The sequence below is a fragment of the Aethalodelphis obliquidens genome, unplaced genomic scaffold (genome assembly GCF_003676395.1).
Source record: "Aethalodelphis obliquidens isolate GAN/ISIS:26980383/991018 unplaced genomic scaffold, ASM367639v1 scaffold21, whole genome shotgun sequence".
NCBI classification, from domain to species: domain Eukaryota; kingdom Metazoa; phylum Chordata; class Mammalia; order Artiodactyla; family Delphinidae; genus Aethalodelphis; species Aethalodelphis obliquidens.
Window position 1 is genome coordinate 15,581,924 of NW_020837965.1, and position 22,111 is coordinate 15,604,034.

The window sequence follows — 22,111 nt, forward strand, 5'->3', positions numbered from 1 at the left end:
CGAGGACTGTGACTGCCATGTGTATTTCCTCCTTACTTCGCTATGAATAAGTGTGTGTATAAATTATATATTTGTTTCCTTTCCTCCCTTATTCCTTCATCATATTAGATAAGATGTGTTGACTTTATATCAACCATGGTAGTTAAGTATTTTAAACTTATACCATAGTCTTTAAGTTATGGGATTTCAAGGAGAAGAGCGGATATCACTACACCACTCAAGGACCTTATGTCCTCTTCTGGGGAAGGGTTAGTGGGTTGTTGGGATAGCTGTATCATGTTGGGTGGAATGACCACGTTATTGTCTTTATCTGGAGATCAAGTACAGTTTAAGGAGATGCAAATGGCTGCCAAGGTGACAGGGGCGGGACTTGTAATGGTTAACTTCAAGTGTCACGTGACTGGGACACAGGCTGAGATTAACCATTATTTCTGGGTGTGTCTGTGAGGGTGTTTCTGGATGAGATTAGCATTTGAATCCCCTCCCCAATGTGGGTGGGCACCAGCCAATCCCTTGGGGGCCTGAATAGAAAGAGAAGCAGAGGAAGGGAGGGTTCAGTCCCTTACTGCCTGCCTGCTCAACCTGGGACACTGGTCCTCTCCCCTTGGACTGGGATTTGCACCAGGGGCAGCTCTGGTTCGGAGGCCTTCGGACTTGGACTGGAATTGCACCACGGCTTCCAATTGTGGGACTTCTTAGCTGTCATAGTTGTGTAAGCTGATTCCTTATAATAGATCTCCTTTTATATATATGTGTGTATATATCCTATTGGTTCTGTTTCCCTGGAGAACCCTAATATAGTCAGTCACTTTATTTTTAGCCATTCCAGGGAGTATATAGTGCTATCTCATTGTTGTTTGGTTTGCATTTCCCTAAAGACTAATGATGTTGTCGATCATCTTTTTATGTGCTCATTTGCCACCCACAGATCTTCTTTGGTGAACTGTCTGTTCAAATCTTTTGCCCCTTTTAAAAAATGGAGAGTTTTTTTTTTCTTGAGTTTTGAGTGTTCTTTATATATTCTGGATACCAGTCTTTTATCAGACATAATTTGTAATTTTACCCCAGTCCGTGCCTTGTCTTTCCATTCTCTTAACAGTTTCTTAAGAAGAGCAGAAGTATTTAATTTGGATGAAGTTCAATTTATCAGTTTGCTTTTACAGATTGCACTTTTTGTGTCTTATCTAAGAAATGTTTGCCTAACGCAAGGGCACAAAGATTTTCCTTCATGTTTTCTTCCAGAAAGTTTATAATTTTAAGTTTTACATTTTAGGTCTATGATCCATTTAAAATTTTTCTATAGAGTGAAGTATTTATTGAAGTTCATTTTTTTCCATATGATAGCCAATGGTTCCAGAATCATTTGTTGAAAAACTATCTTTCCTCCACCAAACTGACTCTGCACCTTTATTAAAAAAAAAAAAAATCAGCTACCTATATCTGTGTGGTTCTATTTCTGCACTCTCTATTCTATTTCACTGATGAGTTGTGTATTTTGAAACAAACACCACAGTGTCTTAATTGTTGCAGCTTGTGAGTCTTCAAATCCACGTTGGTCTACTTTTTCAAAGGTGATTTGGCTATTCTATGCATTTAGACCCAGGTCCTATGCATTTAGACCCAGGGTGTCAATTTCTACTAAAAAAAAAAAAAGCCTGCTGGGATTCTAATTGTGCTGAATCTATAGATCAATTTGGAGAGAAATAACATCTTAGCTATACTGAGTAGTTCCGTCACACATGGCGCTTATCACTACTTAACTGAATAGTATTGAGCTTCGGCAAAGCTCTGAACTTCACTCTCTCTCTGCAGCTTTCTCCTCTCCAACACTCTGCCCTGCAAACTCCAGCTTCCCCGGCTTTCCCGGACTGTCATTTCCATCTCAGCTCCACTTGTGTTTCCCCTCCCTGTACTGCAGCCTGGATACTCTCTCAAGGCAGTAAGCTGGGCAATCATAGGGCTCACCTCATTTATTTCCCGTCTCTCAGGGTTCACTGTGCTTCATTGCTAGATGTTCAATGTCTTCCACACTGTGGTTTCATATATTTTGCCCACTTAAAAAATTGTTTCAGGCAGGAAAGTAAATCCGGTCCCTGTTATTCCATCTTGGTAAGAAGTGGAAGTCTCAATTTTTAATTTTTAATGTCAAATCTGTTCTCAAAGTTATAAAATTCAAGTAAAAACAGGACAAAAACATAACTAGTAATTAGTACAATGTTTTATCACACTTTGTTTATTTGTTCATTAACTCATTTCATTCCAAGAACATTCATTGAATTCTGCATGGTAAGCACTGTGCTGGCATCTAAGCATACAGTGCTGAGGATCAAAGCCAGACAGGCCCCTGGCTCTCACAGAGCTTACAATCTAGTGGGACAGACAGACATTAATCAAATAATTACAAACAAAAATGTAACACTGCAATTGTGATAACTGCTATGAAGGAAAGGAACAAAACAGTGCTATGATAACCTACAAGAGGGTGATTTTATGGTATTTGTTTCTATTGAGCCTATATCCATGATTTGAAAAATATCACTACTGTTTCTTTATGTTAAAGTCACAAAGAAATTCCATTATGTATACAGTGGGAAAAAAGTATCCATCAAATAAACATTAGGTTAAGACGATATGCTAAGTACTTTGGAGCACACAAAAATTACGACACTATCTACGAAAATTAAGATCTAATTGGGCATACAAAATATAAAGAAATATAAAGGTTATATATCTATATCCTACAGGAATATAATTGGAAATTTACCACTTACACATCGTTTTTGTCTACCCCATTAAAAAAAGTATTTTTTCTATCAGCCCAATTGCAGAAGTTTGATCAGTTCCTTTGAGAAAACAATACACTTATTTTATTTTGTTAGGTCTTACCTAGATATCTCAGCTTGGGAATTCTTCTCTCCATCAACAGTGAAAGGAGATGCTCCAGTTAGTAATTCATACATTAGAACACCTAAACTCCACCAGTCAACTGCCTATAAAACAACAGTAATTTCATTTTCTAGAATATTAATTGTATTTTATATAAAAAGAAAAATGAACAAAATAAATCTATATATTTGACAATATTTTGACAAAAAGATTTTGTGCACAGCTTCCTGTGCAAGGAGTATTAAATTAGCACATGCAAAAAAGACATTGAGAGGACAAATATTCAGGTATCCTCAGAATTTAAACATAGAGAAGTCAATCAAGTGTTTCTATTGCTAAAAGTGTTTCAATTATTTCCTAAACTAGTAATGGTTTTACTTAGGCTAATTAAAAAAAAATTTTTTAAAATTAAAGTATGGTTGACTTACAATGTTATGTTAATTTCTGCTATGCAGCAAAGTGATTCAGATATATATATATATAAATTTTTTAATATTCTTTTCCATTTGGTTTATCACAGGATATTAAATATAGTTCCCTGTGCTATACAGTAGGACCTTGTTGTTTATCCATTCTATATCTAGCAATTTGCATCTGCTAACCCCAAACTCCCAACCCATCCCTCCCTACCCCCCAAAAAATTTTTTAATTTTAAATAAATTTAAAAAATTTTAAGTAAGTAAAATCTTTGGGCTTAGGATAGGGGGAAAAACGTACCAATCAGCATTTTTATTAACTATTCAGCTCCAATAAATATGAAATTTCTTAAAGCCAAAGAACGAAAATGAAAAAAATCCCATCAAAAGATGTTATTTTTTCATAACCACCTATATCAATTCCTCTCATGGAACCAATCACATAAATCTAGCAGTCTTCACTTTCTGGGAGGTATGGAAAGACTGAAAATAATATAAAATAAAATGTGATCTACGTTGGAAAACAATTTATAAAAGCAGTTACCTGAACTGAGAGCGTAGCAAATTACACAGAATTTAAAGAATCTTGATATATTGAAAATTAGTTCCTTTACAATTAGGCAAATCAAGATTTCAATAATTGTTGGATATATGAGCTTACAGCAATGAGAAATTAACTGGTGCTAAAATTTTAAACTCTGCTTCCAAATTTCAGAGCCAAGATTTCAGAGAGATGATGTAAAGTTTGTGAGCCTAGAGTTATTTTAAAGAAAATACATAACAATAACATAGAAACTAAATCAGTAATTCAATTCTTTTATTTATACAAGCAGCTTTACTGCCAGCTGAGTCAGGACCCTTAGAACGTTGGATTTGAACCATGCTTGTAAATTAATACACATCTATAATCAGATTCCTAGTCATGGACTGAAACCAATACCACACAAACTTGAAGAACTCCTAAGGGCTCATAAATGCATGATTAGTCATTAGCAAGGAGACCACCGATTCTCCACTGTTAAGATATTCCTACTGGGGACTTCCCTGGTGGTCCAGTGGTGAAGAATCCGCCTTCCAATGCAGGGGGACGTGGGTTCCATCCCTGGTCAGGGAACTAAGATCCCACATGCCACAGGGCAACTAAGCCCATGTGCCACAACTACTGAGCTCGCGTGCTGCAAACTACAGAGCCCATGCACTCTGGAGCCTGCACCACAACTAGAGAGAGGAAAAAAAAACCCCACACGCCACAACTAGAGAGAAGCCCGTGCGCCACATGAAGAGCCCGCGCCGCAACAAATGATCCCACGTGCCTCAACGAATATCCCGCATGCCACAACTAAGACCCGACGCAGCCAAAAAAAAAAAAAAGATATTCCTACTGTATATGTGAGATTTTGAAAGGGGATGAGGAAGATGGGGAGATGAGGAGCAAAAAATAGTCAGAATTCCTTATTTGGAGAACGTTATTAATAAAGCAAAAGTGTTAAGAAAGAACTGAACAAATCTGTACCCTTTAATACAAGAAGAAAAAATATGTGACCTCGATTTTATAACTACTTAGAAAGCCTCATCTACAGTCTTCATTTTGCACATACAAAGGGAAGTGAGGAGGGAAAAGACTGAGTTTTTTAGAAGGCTTAGGAAAACAAACTTAGACTATCTTGAATGCAGAACTGTTTTCTTTCTCCAAGGATTGTCACAATGGTTTTTTTCTGTTGAAGAGGTAATCAACAAAGTTTCCAATATCACTACAAAGTTAAAAGCAAAAATTAAGAATAAGAAAATATGAGAGACTCCCTTCTTAAGGATCTCTTACAAAGCAAATTATTGACTGAAGGTGAAATAGTTTCCATATGTTTCTCTAGCAAAAATCAATAATGCCAATAAGCACTGTCCATAGTCATTCAGCATGACTCCAATGGGGACAATGTGCACTGTTTTTGCATTCATGACACCTCTGCATTGTACTGTGGCCCAGGTGTGTCCTAAAAGGCCAGGTCACATACAACAGACAAAGGGTGATTTCTGTTTTAAACAGGGTTACAACGGATGCTTTGCTCAAGACATGATACTTTTTTTTTTTTTTTTTTTTTTGCGGTACGCGGGCCTCTCAGTGTTGTGGCCTCTCCCGTTGCGGAGCACAGGCTCCGGACGCGCAGGCTCAGCGGCCATGGCTCACGGGCCTAGCCGCTCCGCGGCATGTGGGATCTTCCCAGACCGGGGAACGAACCCGTGTCCCCTGCATCGGCAGGCGGACTCTCAACCATTGCGCCACCAGGGAAGCCCAAGACGTGATACTTTTAACGGAAATAAAATAAAAATTATTATTTGAAGAATTAGTCGATTTTGAGATTTCCTTTAACAAGAGTATTATTCTATAAAACAAAATATTATCCTCATCAACAAAACCTGAAAAAAGGGAAATCTAGAATGTCCTAACCTTTCCATTATCTTTTTTCCTCCAAAACACTAGATATCATAATATGTTCGTGTACACAAAGCAAATGAAAGGTTAAAAAAATGAACACCAAAAAGAGGGCCTAGGTTATTAACTAAGATTCTGTTTTTCTTTTTTTTTGTAAAGGGTTTTTTTTAATTATGTGTAACACAGACAAAGTTATTTAAGTCAATAAATTTTTAAGGAATTTCACATGTTCTGATTCTTTCCACTGCCAATCACCTTAGTTCCTCCAAACTCATAATCTTCAAGATAAAACAGCCCTTTCAAAAAGAAGTTATCATGTGAGTCAGCCCACAATTCTTTTAGTTAGGCTTCTTTGATCTCCAATGAAATATGGACACACTTCAAAATTCCCCACCTGTAATCTTTGGGATCCAATTTCCTCAAGCGATTTACTTTAGGACCATGTTTAGGGTCAGGAGATGGATCTGCCTGGTTCTGAATTTGACACCCTCTAAAAATGTATTAGGTTCAAATCATATTCACTCCTAAGCCATCACACCCTAGAACAGTACAGATCATTGGGATATGCCAATACCTTTTAAAATTATCCAGACACTCTGTTCAAGATAAAAGCCTAAAAAAAGAAGCCATCTTTGTTTCATGTCAACGTTAAAATTAGAGTACTAAATCAATACAGCTGATAATTTAAAATATGAGGGAAATTATCAGTTCTATAGTCCTGGAAGCAATCTTTATGTTTATCAATACACCCCCATCACTTGACTCTCTTAGGTATCATGTTCCTTCTTATCTGTATCAAAACTCATACTGAACAATGAGCTCTGGGTTGCAAAAGAGGATTTATTTGTGCACCTGTCTAGAAGTCTTTGTCCACAAATTAAACAAAAACAAACACAAGTGCTAAACTAGGATTCTTAATATACATTTTATAGCAATATATCAGGAAGTGTCAAAAATAGAACATACCTTGTCATGTCCTGAATCTCCCCCTCTGACAATATCTGGTGCCATGTATTCAATAGTTCCACAAAAGGAATATGCTCTTTCAGCCTTAAACAAACAATCAAACAAAGAAAAAGGGATTCGATTTTAAGCTCGTATGACAAGAGACAAGAAGAGAGAGTTAATACTACACGGCAGTGTTGAGATACACCACAGTAGCAAAGTAGTGGCAGAAGCTACTTGACAGACCTTCTTCTCACCAGGCAGACCTATATATACACACCTATACAGTATGAGGTAAACGGGTAAACTTTTTAAGCCCTGAAACTCTACTATCATCCATCCGTCCGTCCGTCCGACCATCCATCCATCCATTAATGAATCCACTCATTCGCTCTTCTTTTTTTCTGTGTGTGTATATATTTCAATCACTGATTTCTTTAACTGTTCTTGTAAGTGCCAATAGTCCTAGTAGTATGAATGACTTTATTTCCAGATCGGCAAGATTGGGAAAACATTGGGAAACCTGAAGGAGAAAGGAAGATCAAATGCTAAGAAGGGAAACAGGGAACCCAAAGATGAAAACGGATGAAAAGAATTTTTCCAATCTTACCATCATGTTTAAGTTTGGCACTGCCGATGGTGGGTTTAAGTGATGATGAGCAGAACTGTCTTTTAAAAAAAATACTGCCTCTTAAAGACAGTTGTTTCTCTTTTGTAGAACATTAAAAAGGGCTAATTTAATATATCAGCCTTAAAATTAATCTTAAAAAATTACGTAATTAAAAAAATGTCCAACTGTGTCATATCTCAATGTAATAAGGAGAAAAAAATATATGAATTGTTATGCAGATATATTAAACAGGGGAAAAATAATTCTTCTTTAACAATGTACATTCATATGGCTATATCTAAAATTTTAAAGGCACTTTGGTGCCATTAAAATATTTTACAAAACTATTTTAGAGGAAGCTTTTCAATTTACACTTGATTCTTCTTCTACCAGCAAGGTTTCAAGAAAAATAAGCATTCTTATTTACCAGCTTTAAACATAAAGGACACTACCCTAGCAATGTTACAGAAGTGGTAGAAGTCCCTAGTTTTATTGGCTGAAAGTTCAGCCCACAGATAATGAATGTAATGAATTTATTTAAACCCTGTGATAACAAATGTATTAAAACTACTTATTTATGATATATACAGCTCAATAATTTTATATAAACATATTATTTTATATAAAGAAAAATAAAATTAATATGGTTTATGACTCACTTCTTTCTTTTTATATACTATATATATATTGAAAGATTACTGTTCCCCTAGAAAGTAAAAGAAATAATCCAGTTATGCTTAGATCTGTAGAAAATTTTCTTTCTTGTTATCTGGCAGAATAATCTCATTGAACAGCTATGATAAACCATATATCAAATGTCATTATCTCTCTGCTTCATCACTTCAGTACCAAATGCTAATTTTGTATCAAACTACTGGAACGATTAAGGCTAAATAAAATTGATTTCATATAAATTTGCATATAAAAAGTAATGAATAATTTTAAACATTTTGTTAGACATGTTTAGATTGAAAAAAATACGTGAATGCTTAGGAAGCATTCATTTCTTCACTGAATTATTAAAAAAGAAATACTCCAAAATTACTTTTTAGTGGGATAGGGGGAGTGGGAGGGAGGCTCCAGAGGGAGGGGATGTATGTATACATATAGCTGATTCACTTTGTTCTACAGCAGAAACTAACACAAATTGTAAAGCAATTATACTCAAATTAAAAAAAAAGTATATATATATCAAAAACAAAACAAAACAAAGAAAAAAAGAATGTGTATGAAGTAAAGCCTGGTCATAGTTTGAAAAGCTAAAAAAAAAAATTCCCAAGCTTCATAAAACTAAATATGTAGTGTTTGTAGTTAATACACTATTTATTATGCAATAGCCCTTTATAGGATATTAAGCAAAAATCATTATATAGCTGACATAAAGAAACACAGAAAAATTGCTAAGTCATAGTATTTATCATTTGATCTCATCTTTCTTTGTGAATTCCAGTCAACTGTTCTAGTTAAAATTAATTAATTTATTGAAGTATAGTTGATTCACAATGTTTCAGGTATACAGCAAAGTGATTTGGTTATACATATATACATATATATATTCTTTTTTAGGTTCTTTTCCATTATAATGGTTATTACAAGATATTGAATACAGATTCCTGTGCTATATAGTAGGTCCTTGTAGTTTATCTATTTTACGTACAGTAGTATGTATCTGTTAGCCCCAACTTACAAATTTATCCCTCCTCCCCCTTTCCCCTTTGGTAACCATAAGTTTCTTTTCTATGTCTGTGTCATTTGATCTCATCTTAAAAGATACCTTTAAAACATATCCTAAATCAAGTTTAGATATATTGAAAGAAAATAAAAATAATTCTCCAAAATGGTTTTATGAGTAAAAAGATCACAAGTTTTGATTTATTGCTTCTCTAGATTTTTATTTATTTAGAAAACTAGACTTTTTAGTACATACAAATTTTCATTTCTATTTATAGGCATATCTGTGTTACAAGCCACTTTGGAATAATGCATATTTTCTTTTAAGTATGTGACAATGCTTAAATTTTACAACTTGAAAGTCATGAAAATCCGCACTCTCTTCTTCAAAATACTAGATATTCATAAGTTTAGTGTAAAACCAGTAAGAAACATATGGATCTTATTGATTACTGTGGGAAAGATCTGACAGTCACCACCACTTTCCATGTCTCTTTTTTTTCTTTATCTGACAATGAGAATTATGCAACGATGTAGTTCAGTTCTCCATTGTCTTGACATACAGGAAGCTCAGAACCACATTAAGTCCTCAAAGATATTTCTTCTACCTTCTCCGTGTGAATTCTGAGCTTTTTTAAAATTCATTTTAGCTTCTCTGTTTTTTTGGGGGGAGGAGGGAGGGACATAGGTAGTGTCTACATTAATAAATAATTGAGATAATTATTTAATTTATAAAAATTCCAAGAGTCAGCAAAATTAAGCTTAAGTGTTGGGAAGTTCCAGTCCCTGAGGAATAATAGTAAACAAAGACAAAGTATTTCTTAAGTCCCTCTGTTATTTTAAAACACTGCCATTTTAGCCTCTTGCAATTCTGTATCTGCTTCCTCTTCCTCTGCCCCAAATGGAAGTGTTACTCCCTCCGAATTCTAACTTTTAGTGTGTCAGTCTCAATTTCCTAAGAGTTTATATCTTCTATTGTAAAAAATAGCCGCAATTTTAACTTTTGAATTTGTGTTAATCAGCTTAGGAAGATTCATGTTATCTAGAGCAGTGGTCCCCAACCTTTTCGGCACCAGGGACCGATTTCATGGAAGACAATTTTTCCATGGACCAGGGGAAGGGGGGGAATGGGGGGATGGTTCAGGCAGCAATGCAAGCAATGGGGAGTGGCAGATGAAGTTTTGCTCACTCGCCACTCACCTCCTGCCGTGTGGCCCAATTCCTAACAGGCAGCGGACAGGTACCCGTCAGGGGCCTGGGGATTGGGGACCACTGATCTAGAATGTATGCAGAATGCCTTTCAAATAATTGTACCCAGGAGACAAACTGATGAAGTATGATAGGGGAAGGTCTCTGGTGGGGACAAAAAAGATTTCAAGGTAATAGGTTATGAACTATGATATAAAAAGGCTAGGCTAGCATAGCTAAACTATTATGATTATTGTTTATTTATTAAAAATTAATATTTTTCTCAAGGAGACAGGCAATCAGCCAATTTTGCAGTTAAGTCCATACTATTTTATAAGCAACATTACTTATTAAACACTACAGTGTTAAAAGATTGTGAAGGAGAATTTAATTGAATGTGAAAATAGTAAAAGCAGTGTGTGCACCATCCTGGCACATAATACGGAGTATTCTTGTGTTTAAGTATCAGCTGATCAAGGAGGCTTCACTGTGCCTTAGAGAGAAAGAACAGGTAACACTGGACAAAAAACTGGTTTCCTTCTAAGGAAGAATCCAAATAGGAACTCAACTGCCAAACCCTCAGGCATTTCTCAATAAACACGAGATTAAATCATGCCTAGCTTTTATTTGCCAATGTTTTATCTTGATCTTATCTGCTTATGATATATAGATAAATTTGTGAGTTAAATGTAAAATTACCAAAGAAATTTTTATTCCCCCATTCTGTATTTTTTCCCATCTCAATTTTGACAAATCTCACAACAAATATCCAAATGTTAGATTTTTAAGAAGAAATACTGCGTTGCTAATCATCCCAGTCTATGCTCCCAAGACAGAAAGGAGAACCCCTAGGTGGCGGCCACAAAGAGGATGCTGAAAACCAGAGGTACCCATAGGACCTGGGCCGCGGCAGCGCAAAGCAAAGGAAGGGAAGTTGTTTCAGATCCTAGCAATCCAGAAGCTTGAATTTCAATACTTTTATAAGGACAAAAGATGAGGCCCTCGGCTCTAAAGAGGTGGACTGGAATTACTACTCTTGTGTAAACCTTGGAATCTAAGGAAGCTGAACCCTCAGTGAAAGCAAAGTCTAGAAAAAATAAATTCACCCAGTAGCACAGGTTTGTTTCTGTCTGAGCCCTAGATTTAAAAACAAACAAATAAATGTTCCTCTTGTGGAATCAAAGCCCTAGGCTTGTGGCTCTTGTAGATTTGGGACCTAAATTTACTCTTTCCTCCATAGTATGGGAAAGTGAGAAAATCTGGTCCAACATGGTGACACTCTGGAACATATGACAGAACCAGAAGAATTCCCACTACTTAGCTGCCTCGGGATTCACACAGATAAAGCACTGGAGTCTCAAAATTACAAATTAGTGAACTATACTGTGCAAATAAAACAGAAGAATTACTTGAAATACTAGAAGAGCAATCTAGAAAAGGCCTAGTATGTTGTAAAAGATGAAAGTCATAAAGAAAGGAAAATATCCATAAAACAATATAGCAGCATAGAAAAAACTAGAAAGATATGAAAAAGAATACAATAGAACTGTATAAATGAAAAAATACAATAAAAATAGGCAGACTAAACAGATTAGACACAACTAAAGAGAATCTGTGAAGTATAAGACATATTTGAGAAAATTATCCTGAATGTTGCGAGAGTCCCAAGCAGACTAAATAAAAATATACCCATGGGTAGCAAATTTCTATTTTTTAACTTGAGTGGTGGTTATAAGAGTGTTTGCTTTATAGTAATAACTCACTAAGCCATACTTTCATTTTGTTTTTGTGTTTTATTTTACAATAAAAAGATACCAAAGACAAAAACCTAGTCCATTCCTAGGTATGTTCATATCCAGCTAAATTATCACTGAATATGCAAGGCAAAATAAAGGCATTTTAAGACAAAGATAGAGTTTACTATTCACTGATCCTTGTTTAAAAAGACATCTAAAGGATGCACTTCAGAAATAAACTGAACTCACAAGAAAAGAGTAAGATGTAAAAAGCAGTAGTGAGCAGAGAAAACAGGTAAACATGTGAGAAAATCTAAACAAGTTTTGAATTTATAAAATGAAAATAATAATTACACATAATTAATCTGGGAAATATAACACAAGATGGGACTAAAATAATAAGTAACAATAACATATAAAACGAGATGGATAACTGAAGCTAAAACATTCTAATATTCTTGTAGTGGTCATGACAATCATAGACATAATTGTTAATTTTAGACTCTGTTAAGTCGGGGTACAGGCATACTTCGTTTTACTGTGCTTTGCTTTATTGTGTGTTTATCTGTGTTTCACAGATACTGTGCTTTTTACAAATTGAAGACTGTGGCAACCTTGCGACGAGCAAGTCTATTGGTACCATTTTTTCCAACAGCATTTGCTCACTTCTTGTCTCTGTGTTATAGTTTGGTAATTCTCGCAATATTTCCAACTTTTTCATTGTTATTATATTTGTTGTGCTAACCTGTGATCAGTAATCTTTGATGTTACTATTGTAATTGTTTTGGGGTGCCATGAACTGGGCCCATATAAGACAGCAAACTTAAATCGATAAATGTTATATGTGATCTGAGACCAACTGGCTGTTCCCCCATCTCTCTCCCTTTCCTCGGGCTCCCCTATTCCCTGAGACACAACAATATAGAAATTAGGCCAATTAATAACCCTACAATGACCCTTATGTGTTCAAGTGAAAGGAAGAGTCACACAGCTCTCACTTTAAATCAAAAACTAAAAATGACTAAGCTTAGAGAGAAAGGCTTGTCAAAAGCCAAGAAGGCCGAAAGGTAGGTCTCTTGCACCAAACAGTTAGCCAAACTGTGAATGCAAAGGAAAAGTTCTTGAAGGAAATTAAAAGTGCTGCTCCAGTGAACACATGAATGATAAGAAAGCGAGATAGCCTTATTGCTGATATGGAGAAAGTTTTAGTAGTCTGGATAGATCAAACCAGCTACAACATTCTCTCAAGTCAAAGCCTAATCCAGAGCAAGGCCCTAACTCTCTTCAAGTCTATGAAGTCCTGAGAGAGACGAGGAAGCTGCAAAGGTGAAGCTAGCAAAGGTTGGCTCAGGAGGTTTAAGGAAAGAAGCTGTCTGCATAACATAAAAGTGCAAGGTGAAGCAGCAGGTGCTGACATAAAAGTTGCAGCAAGGTATCCAGAAGATCTAGCTAAGGTAATGAATGAAGGTGGCTACACTAAACAACAGATTTTCAATGTAGACAAAACAGCCTTCTACTGGAAGAAGATGCCACCTAGGACTTTTCTAGCTGGAGAGGAGAAGTCAGTGCCTGGCATCAAAGCTTCAAAGGATAGGCTGACTCTCTTGTTAGGGGCTAATGCATTTGGTGACTTTAAGTTGAAGCCAGTGCTCATTTACCATTCTGAAAATCCTAGGACCATTAAGTATTATGCTAAATCTACTCTGCCTGTGCTTTTTAAATGAAACAACAAAGCCTAGATGACAGCACATCTGCTTGTAACATGGTTTATAGAGTATTTTAAGCCTACTGTTTTAAGATCTACTGCTCAGAAAATAAGATTCCTTTCAAAATATTACTGCTCATTGACCATGCACCTTGTCATCCAACAGCTCTGATGGAGATATACAATGAGATTAATGTTATTTTCATGCCTGCTAATACATTCTGCAGCCCATGGATCAAGGAGTAATTTCAACTTTCAAGCCTTATTATTTAAGAAATACATTTAAGGCTATAGGTGCCATAGACAAGTGATTCCTTTGATGGATCTGGGCAAAGTAAACTGAAACTTTTCTGGAAAGGATCCACCATTCTAGGTGCCATTGAGAACATCTGTGATTCATGGGAAGTGGTTAAAATACCAACATTAACGGGAGTTTGAAAAAAGTTGATTCCAACTCTCCTGGGGGGGCTTTGAGGGGTTCAAGACTTCAGTGGAGGAAGTATCTGCAGATATGGTAGAAAAAGCAAAAGAATTAGAATTAGAAGTGGAGCCTGAAGATGTGACTGAATTGCTGCAATTTTATGATAATATTTTAACAGATGGCGAGCTGCTTCTTAGGGATGAGCAAAGAAAGTGGTTTCTTGAGATGAAATCTACTCTTGGTGAAGATGCTGTGAATATTGTTGAAATGACAATAAAGGATTTAGAATGTTACATAAATTTAGTTTATCAAGCAGTGTCAGGATTTAAGAGGTTTCCAGTTTTGAAAGTTCTATTCTGGGTAAAATGCTACCAGACAGCATTGCATGCTACAGAGAAATCATTTGTAAAATGAAGAGTCAACTGATGCGACAAACTTCATTGTTGTCTTATTTTAAGAAATGGCCACAATGAGCCCAACCTTCAGCAACCACCACCCTGATCAGTCAGCAGCCACCAACATGGAGGCAAGATCCTCCACCAGCTAAAAGATTATGATTCACTGAAGGCTCAGGTGGTGGTTAGCATTTTTAGCAATAAAGTATTTTTAAATTAAGGTATGCACTTTTTTTAAGACATAATGCTATTTATAGCATACTTAATAGACTGCAGTTTAGCATAGACATAACCTTTATATGCACTGGGAAACCAAAAAGTTCATGTGACTTGCTTTACTGTGGCGGTCTGAAACTGAACCCACAATAACTCCAAGGTATGCCTGCATAAGTTAAAAATTTCAGGGTAATAACCACTCAAAGAACAGATATAGAATATATATAACTTCTAGACAACTGGAAAAATGAAATAAAGAAATCTTAATCATTTAAATAGAAGAGAGGAAAGAAGGGGAAAAAAGCAAAGAGAAATTATGATAAAGAGAAACACACAGCAAGATATGAGAAATAAATAAAACTATATCAGCAGTCATAATATACAGATTTAACTCACCAGTTAAAAGATAGAAACTCTCTGGATCAAAAACAAAATCCAGTTATATGTTATTTACAAAAGGCACACCTAAAACATAATAACAAAGAAATATTGAAAGTAAAGAGATAGAAAAAGATATATCAGACCAGCATTAACCAACAGAAAGCTGGAATATCTTTATTAATAGCAGGAAAATGAACTTTAAGGCAAAAAAAATTACTAAAATTAAGCAGGGTCACTACATAATAATAAAAGGAACATTTCACTAGAAAATAACACTATTCTAAGACTAACACAATCAAATATTTTTGAAGAACCTTAAACCACCTAAAGCAAAAATGGTGAGATTTCCAAGAAGAAACGGACAAATCCGCAATCATAGTGGGCACTAACATACCTCTTTTATAACTGACTGATCAAGCAGGAAAATAATTGGTGAAGCTATGGAAGATATGCATGATGTTCATGAAAATATATAAAATTTGATATCTAACAGTTAGAGAATGACTATACAGTCTTTTCAAGTATTCATGGCACATTTACAAAAGTTAACCAAATAATAGGTCACAAAGCAAATCTCAAAAACCACAGAAATAAAACCATATATGTTTTCTTGTCCAAACAGAAAGCAATAAAACTAAAAATTTACAAAAAGGTAGCTCAAAAATCCTATATACATGAAAACTTAAGAACCCATTTTTAAATAATTCATGGCCCAAGGTAAAAAACCACAATAAATAACAGTAAAAATGCTATATATTATAACTTGCGAGATACATCTAAAGCTGTTCTTAGAAATTCAGTTTTATTAAAATAGAATGATTAAATATTAGTGAGCTGGATGTCCAACTCAAAAGTTTAATAAAAGAATACAAAAGAAACTAACAGAAAGTAAAAGGAATGAAGTAATAAAGGAAGATCATCAAAGAAATAGAAAAATTGAGAGGCTTGATAAAAGCTGTTTCTGGAAAAAGACTAATAAAATGGAGAAATCTCTAGCAAATTGAGCAAGAGGAGGAAAGTTACAAATCAGCAATATTAGTCATTTAAAAGGAAACATTACTACAGTTACAATACAGATTAAAAACTAAAGCACTTCTATGAATAATATGATGCCAAAGAATTTAAAAACAAAAATATAACATTTTCTATAAGAACATAACTTACCAACACTGACTCAAGAAAAAATTGAAAACTTGCATATAACTATAAATATTTTTAAAAAATTAAATCAGTATTTGAAAAGCCACTCATATGCACCTAGAAGGGAAAAAAAAGAAAAAAATACACGCTGATAGCTAGAAGTGCATTCAGAGGAAACCTTCAGAGGAACTATCTTATATAAACTATTCCAAATTACTTTCATGATGTTAGTATAATCATGATGCCAAAATCAGACAAATACAATATTAGAAAGGAAAATTACAGGTCAACTTAGACAATAAAATCTTAAATAAAATATTAGCAAACAAAATCCAGCAATATATTAAAAATATATGTCACAGAAAGTAAAGTTTATTCCAAGAATTGAAAGATGGCTTAACATTGAAAAAGAAAAAACCTATTAATGTAACACACACCACTAGGTGATTAAAGAAAAAACCATAAGAATTTCCTTGTATCAATATACTAAGAATATAATTTATCTATCAAAAACCTAGAGCAGATACCATACTAAATGGCTAAAACCTAAAACACATGGCCTTAAAGTAAAAAGCAAGGATATATACATATAAAACTTAGTAGACAGAGCAACAAAACCAAACCAAACCACACATCCCCAAACACACACAAAATAAAAAGTATGAGAATCAAAAAGATACAAAGTCATCATTACTTACAAATACTAGTTCTGATTTTTCTTTTAATATAGTCATCTACATAAAAAATCCAAGTGAACCTGCAAATTAGTGGAACTAATATGAATTCACCAATATTGCTATGTACAAGATCAACAACATTCCTATGCTTTGCCAAGAAAAACAGATATTCTAATTTTTGTCAATAGGAACAAAATAAGTTAATAGAAATAAATCTAATAATATATGTATAAATCATTACAAAAATTAGAAAATATTATTGAAAGACATAAAAGACAAGGAAATAAATGGGAAAATATGAATATTTATGCAAATTTGTGTTGTTAGATTCAATACCCAAAGATCACAGTTTTCTCCAAATTAATTTATAAATTCAATACACAATGAGGAACAAAAGATCAAGAATAGCAAAGACAGTGAAGAGGCAGGAGGAAGGTCAGGGGAAATAAGGAGAGAATGACAGGATAAGAGTGAAGAGGGGAGGGCTTCCCTGGTGGCGCAGTGGTTGAGAGTCCGCCTGCCGATGCAGGGGACACGGGTTTGTGCCCCAGTCCGGGAGGATCCCGCATGCCACGGAGTGGCTGGGCCCGTGAGCCATGGCCGCTGAGCCTGTGCATCCGGAGCCTGTGCTCCGCAACGGGAGAGGCCACAACAGTGAGAGGCCCGCGTACCGCAGGAAAAAAAAAAAAAGTGAAGAGGGGAAACATCTCACCTTTCCATATTAAAGACATACCGTAAGGTTATGGCCCTTCAGATTTTTCAGTTTTGACTCAGGGAGAGGCAAGGCGACAAAAGGAATTGAATGAAGAGCCTAGAAGTAGACTCACAAGCATGCATAGGAATTTGGCATATGACAAAGTTGCTTTTCAAATCAGTAGGGAAGGGATTAACTGACTATTCAATGAATAGTTCAGTCAACTGGGTTATCTATATAAAAAGAGAAAAAAATAAGATCCCCACCTCACACATATATATAAATTAATTCGTAATAAATTAAAGATTTCAATATGCTAATTTCGAAAAGAAAACAAAAGAGAATATCTTAGTTCATTGAGACAGGAATGGATTTCATTTTAAAAGATTCAAAGAAATCAACAACTTAACTTTACACCTCAAGGAACTAGAAAAAGAAGAATAAACTAAACCAAAAGTTAGCAGAAGGAAAGAAATGATAAAGATTGAAGCAGAAATAAATGAAACAGAACAACAGAAAAAAATTAGCAAAACTTAGATTTTTGAAAAGATAAACAAAACTGACAAACTCTTGGCTAGATTAAGAAAAAGAGAGAGCAGATTCAACTAAAATCAGAAATTAAAGAGAAGACCTTAAAGAAACTAAATTATATACCAACAAATTGAATAATTTCGAATGGATAAATTCCTAGAAACATACAATCTACCAGGACTGAATCATGAATAGAAAATTTGAACAGACTCTTCATCAGTAAGGACACTGAATTAGTAATCAGAAATCTCCCAACAAAGAAAAGGCCAGGACCAGATGGCTTACTGGACATTCTTAAAAAACATTTAAAGAAGTAGTAGGACCATTCCTCCTCAAACTTTCCCTAAAAAACTGAAGAGAACACTTCCAAACTAATTTTATGAGACCAACATTACCCTGATACCAAAGCCAGGGAAAGATACTACAAGAAAAGAAAATACAGCCCAATATTCTTGATGAAAACTGATGTAAAAGTCCTCAGCAAAATGCTAGCAAACTGGGGGTGGGCTCCTGCGCGGGAGTCCATGTGGGCGCCGGTGCCGTGGGGAGCAGCATGGGGTGGCCATGGCGGAGCTGTAGCAGCTCAGGGTGTAGGAGGCGGTGGACTCTAAGGTGAAGAGTCTGGAGAGAGAACATCTGGAAGATTCAGGGCCTCATGTTCCGGTGCAGCGCCGGCTGTTGTGAGGACAGCCAGGTGTCCGTGCAGCAAGTGCACCAGTGCATTGAGCACTGCCATGCACCTCTGGCTCAAGCCCAGGCCCTGGTGACCAGCGAGTTGGAGAAGTTCCAGGACCACCTGGCCGGGTACACCATCCATTGCAACAACAAAGCTAAAGATTTAATAGATGCGGGGAGTAAAGAGCTTCAGGTGAAGCGGCAGCTGGAGAGTTGCGTGACCACGTTTGTGGATGACCACATGAACCTCATCCCAACCATGACCAAGAAGATGAAGGAGTCTCTCTCATCCACTGGGAAACAGATGTCTGCTATCGGCCACTGGGGCTGAAGGCAGGAATCTATTTAAAAAGAGGAATGGGGATTTGGGTTTTCTAAGGAAAGTTTATGAATGAGGAAATTAAGGATGGCAGCAAGTTTAAGGCCTATGTCACTTGCCTCTGGACACTGGTTCCTTTGTGTTTGAATCCTAGAAACTGAAAAAACCTGGTGCTAACATTTGGGTCAGAGATAGCACAGGAGAGTTTGTGTGAGGCTGAATTTCATGTGGCCAGGGCTTATCTTGGCAACAGGGAGTCTCCCTTGTAGCAAACCAGAACCCTCCAAGGCACCACATTCTCTTAGTACACAGATACCAACAGGCTGGCAGGTTCATCTGACCTGCTTATGATCTGGTGGAGTGTGAGGAGAGGTGTTTCTATTTGTTGCCAGCCTCCTGTTTGCCAGAAGGATTGCTACAACATTTTCTATAAACTGGAAATAAAACAAAATCCAGGAGGTCACTAATTTAGAAGGGGAAAGGGGGCTTCTGGGGATTTGTTTTGCTTGGTTTTGTTTTTTGTTGTTTTTTTTTTTTTGCGGTACGCAGGCCTCTCACTGTTGTGGCCTCTCCCGTTGCGGAGCACAGGCTCTGGACGCGCAGGCTCAGCGGCCATGGCTCACGGGCCCAGCCGCTCCGCAGCATGTGGGATCTTCCCAGACCGGGGCACAAACCCGTGTCCCCTGCATCGGCAGGCGGACTCTCAACCACTGTGCCACCAGGGAAGCCCAGTTTTGTTTTATATACAAGGGCATGAAGTTACTTTAAAGATGTAGAGTTGGGAGAGGTAGTTTGGATAAAAACTTTGAAAGGGTCCTTTCTGGCCATCAAGATGTGGATGCGCATTTCTTAAAATTCTCACACATTACATCTTTCAGCCTGGAGATGCTGCAAAATGTAAGAAGCGCTATCACACTGGTAGGGGGACCGAACCTTCCCTCTAACTGGCAGCCATGATGAGCCCTGAGGCTGTCGGCAGCAGAGTCAGCAGAGAGACAAGACAGTCTTGCAGTGACACTCACCCTGTGCTATATGCTAGTATTCAGGAATGAACAGCGAAAGGGAATGTTAGCTGCTTAATTAAGAGAGTTATGAAGTACTGGCTTTGGAAAAATCTGGTTTTCATAAAACAAAATAGAATGAAAGCCTAAACCCAGTATTGCTTACTTTGCCCCCTGTAATAACAGAGCTCTGTTGAAACGATCCCTTGGCAACACGAAGGTCAGAGAAGAAAAAGAAAGCAACTCAGGGGCAAGCTGTAACTCCTTTAGAGCAAAAAAACGGGACAGCCCTTCATTACCAAATACCACTTTTGCGACATGCGTTGTTCTCGCCCCAGTTCTGGCACCTTATCGTTTTATCAAGGACCTCGTTGTGTTTTTACCAACTTATTACTTGAAATGATAATATAGCCTGTCTGTTTGCTATTTCAAGACTGTGATATATTTTCCTAGTGGTTTGGTTTTAAACATAAATAAGACTTAATTTTTCTTCCAAAAAAAAAAAATGCTAGCAAACTGAATTCAACAGCACATAAAAAGGATTATACACCATGACCAAGTGAGATCTTGGAATGAAAGAACGGTTCAAGATTCAAAAAAATCAATGTAATACACCACATTAACAGAATGAAGGACAAAAACCACATGATCATCTCAACTGATACAGAAAAAGCATTTGACAAAATTCAATACCTTTTCATGATAAAAGAAAGCACTTAACAACAAGCTAGGAATAGAATGAAACTACCTCAACATAACAAAACCAGGTATGAAAAGCCCACAGCAAACATCATACTCAATGGTGAAAAACTGAAAGCTTTCCTCTCAGATGAGTAACAAGGTAAGGATGCGCCCTCTCACCATTTCTATTCAACATAGCGCTGAATGTCTTACCCAGAGCAGTTAGGCAAGAAAAAGAAATAAAAGACATCCAAATTGGAAAGGAAGAAGTAAGATTATGTCTGCTTGCAGATAATATGATCTTATATGTAAAAAACCCTAAAGATTTCACACACAAAAAACCTGTTAGAACTAATAAGAGAACCAGCAATATTACCAGATACAAAATTAACATACAAAAATTAGTTATGGAACTTCCCTGCTGGTGCGGTGGTTAAGAATCTGCCTGCCAATGCAGGGGACAAGGGTTCGAGCCCTGGTCCCGGAAGATCCCACATGCCGTGGAGCAACTAAGCCTGTGCACCACAACTACTGAAGCCTGCACGCCTAGAGCGCATGCTCTGCAACAAGAGAAGCCACCACAATGTGAAGCACGTGTACCGCAACGAAGAGTAGCCCCCACTCACCGCAACTAGAGAAAGCCCATGCGCAGCAATGAAGACCCAATGCAGCCAAAAATAAATAAATAAAATTAATTAAAAAAAATTAGTTATGTTTCTATACACTAACAATGAACAATACCAAAAGGAAATTAAGGGGGGAAAATCCCATTTAAAATAAGCATCAAAAATAATAAAATACTTAGAAGTTAACTTGACCAAGGGGTCAAAAGACTTGGAGAATTAAAATTACAAAATATTGGGCTTCCCTGGTGGAGCAGTGGTTGAGAGTCCGCCTGCCGATGCAGGGGACACGGGTTCGTGCCCCGGTCCAGGAAGATCCCACATGCCGCAGAGCCGCTGTGCCCGTGAGCCATGGCCGCTGAGCCTGCGCATCTGGAGCCTGTTGCTCCGCGATGGGAGAGGCCACAACAATGAGAGGCCCGCGTACCCCCCAAAAAAAAAATTACAAAATATTATGAAAGAAATTTAAAAAGACACAAATAAATGGAAAGACACCCCATGCTCATGGACTGGAAGACAATATTGTTAAAACGTCCACACTACCCAAAGTGATCTAGAGAGTCAACATAATGCCTATCAAAATCCCAATAACCTTTTTGTACAAATAGAAAAAAAATCTTAAAATGCATATGGAATCTCAAAGGACCCTTAATAGCCAAAACAATCTTGAAAAAGAAGAACAAAGTTGGAGGTCTCACACTTCTTGATTTCAAAACGTATTACAAAACTACAGCAATCAGAACATTTTTGACTTAAATAAAGACAAACATAC

The 22,111-nt window shown here is 36.5% G+C and overlaps 1 protein-coding gene, 1 non-coding gene and 1 pseudogene across 7 annotated transcripts in view; 1 reads left to right on the forward strand and 2 right to left on the reverse strand.

Annotated features, from left to right (window-relative positions):
* Nucleotides 1–22,111, reverse strand: part of RPS6KA5 (ribosomal protein S6 kinase A5) — a 181,770-nt gene that overhangs the window by 38,750 nt on the left and 120,909 nt on the right. For 5 of the 6 annotated variants that reach the window (XM_027120332.1, XM_027120331.1, XM_027120333.1 and 2 more), the window contains 2 exons: nt 6,697–6,780; nt 2,887–2,990 (listed from right to left, as the gene is read on the reverse strand). In XM_027120332.1, the coding sequence (XP_026976133.1) occupies nt 2,887–2,990; nt 6,697–6,780 (188 nt within the window). Of the gene's footprint in view, nt 1–1,965; nt 2,109–2,886; nt 2,991–6,696; nt 6,781–22,111 lie in introns of those variants that run through there. The other variant, XM_027120336.1, reaches the window with a different exon arrangement.
* On the reverse strand, nt 6,506–6,632 carry LOC113627846 (small nucleolar RNA SNORA40). The gene has a single exon (XR_003435762.1). It is a non-coding gene; the product is annotated as a small nucleolar RNA SNORA40 (small nucleolar RNA).
* Nucleotides 18,221–19,565, forward strand: LOC113627578 (protein FAM136A pseudogene; annotated as a pseudogene).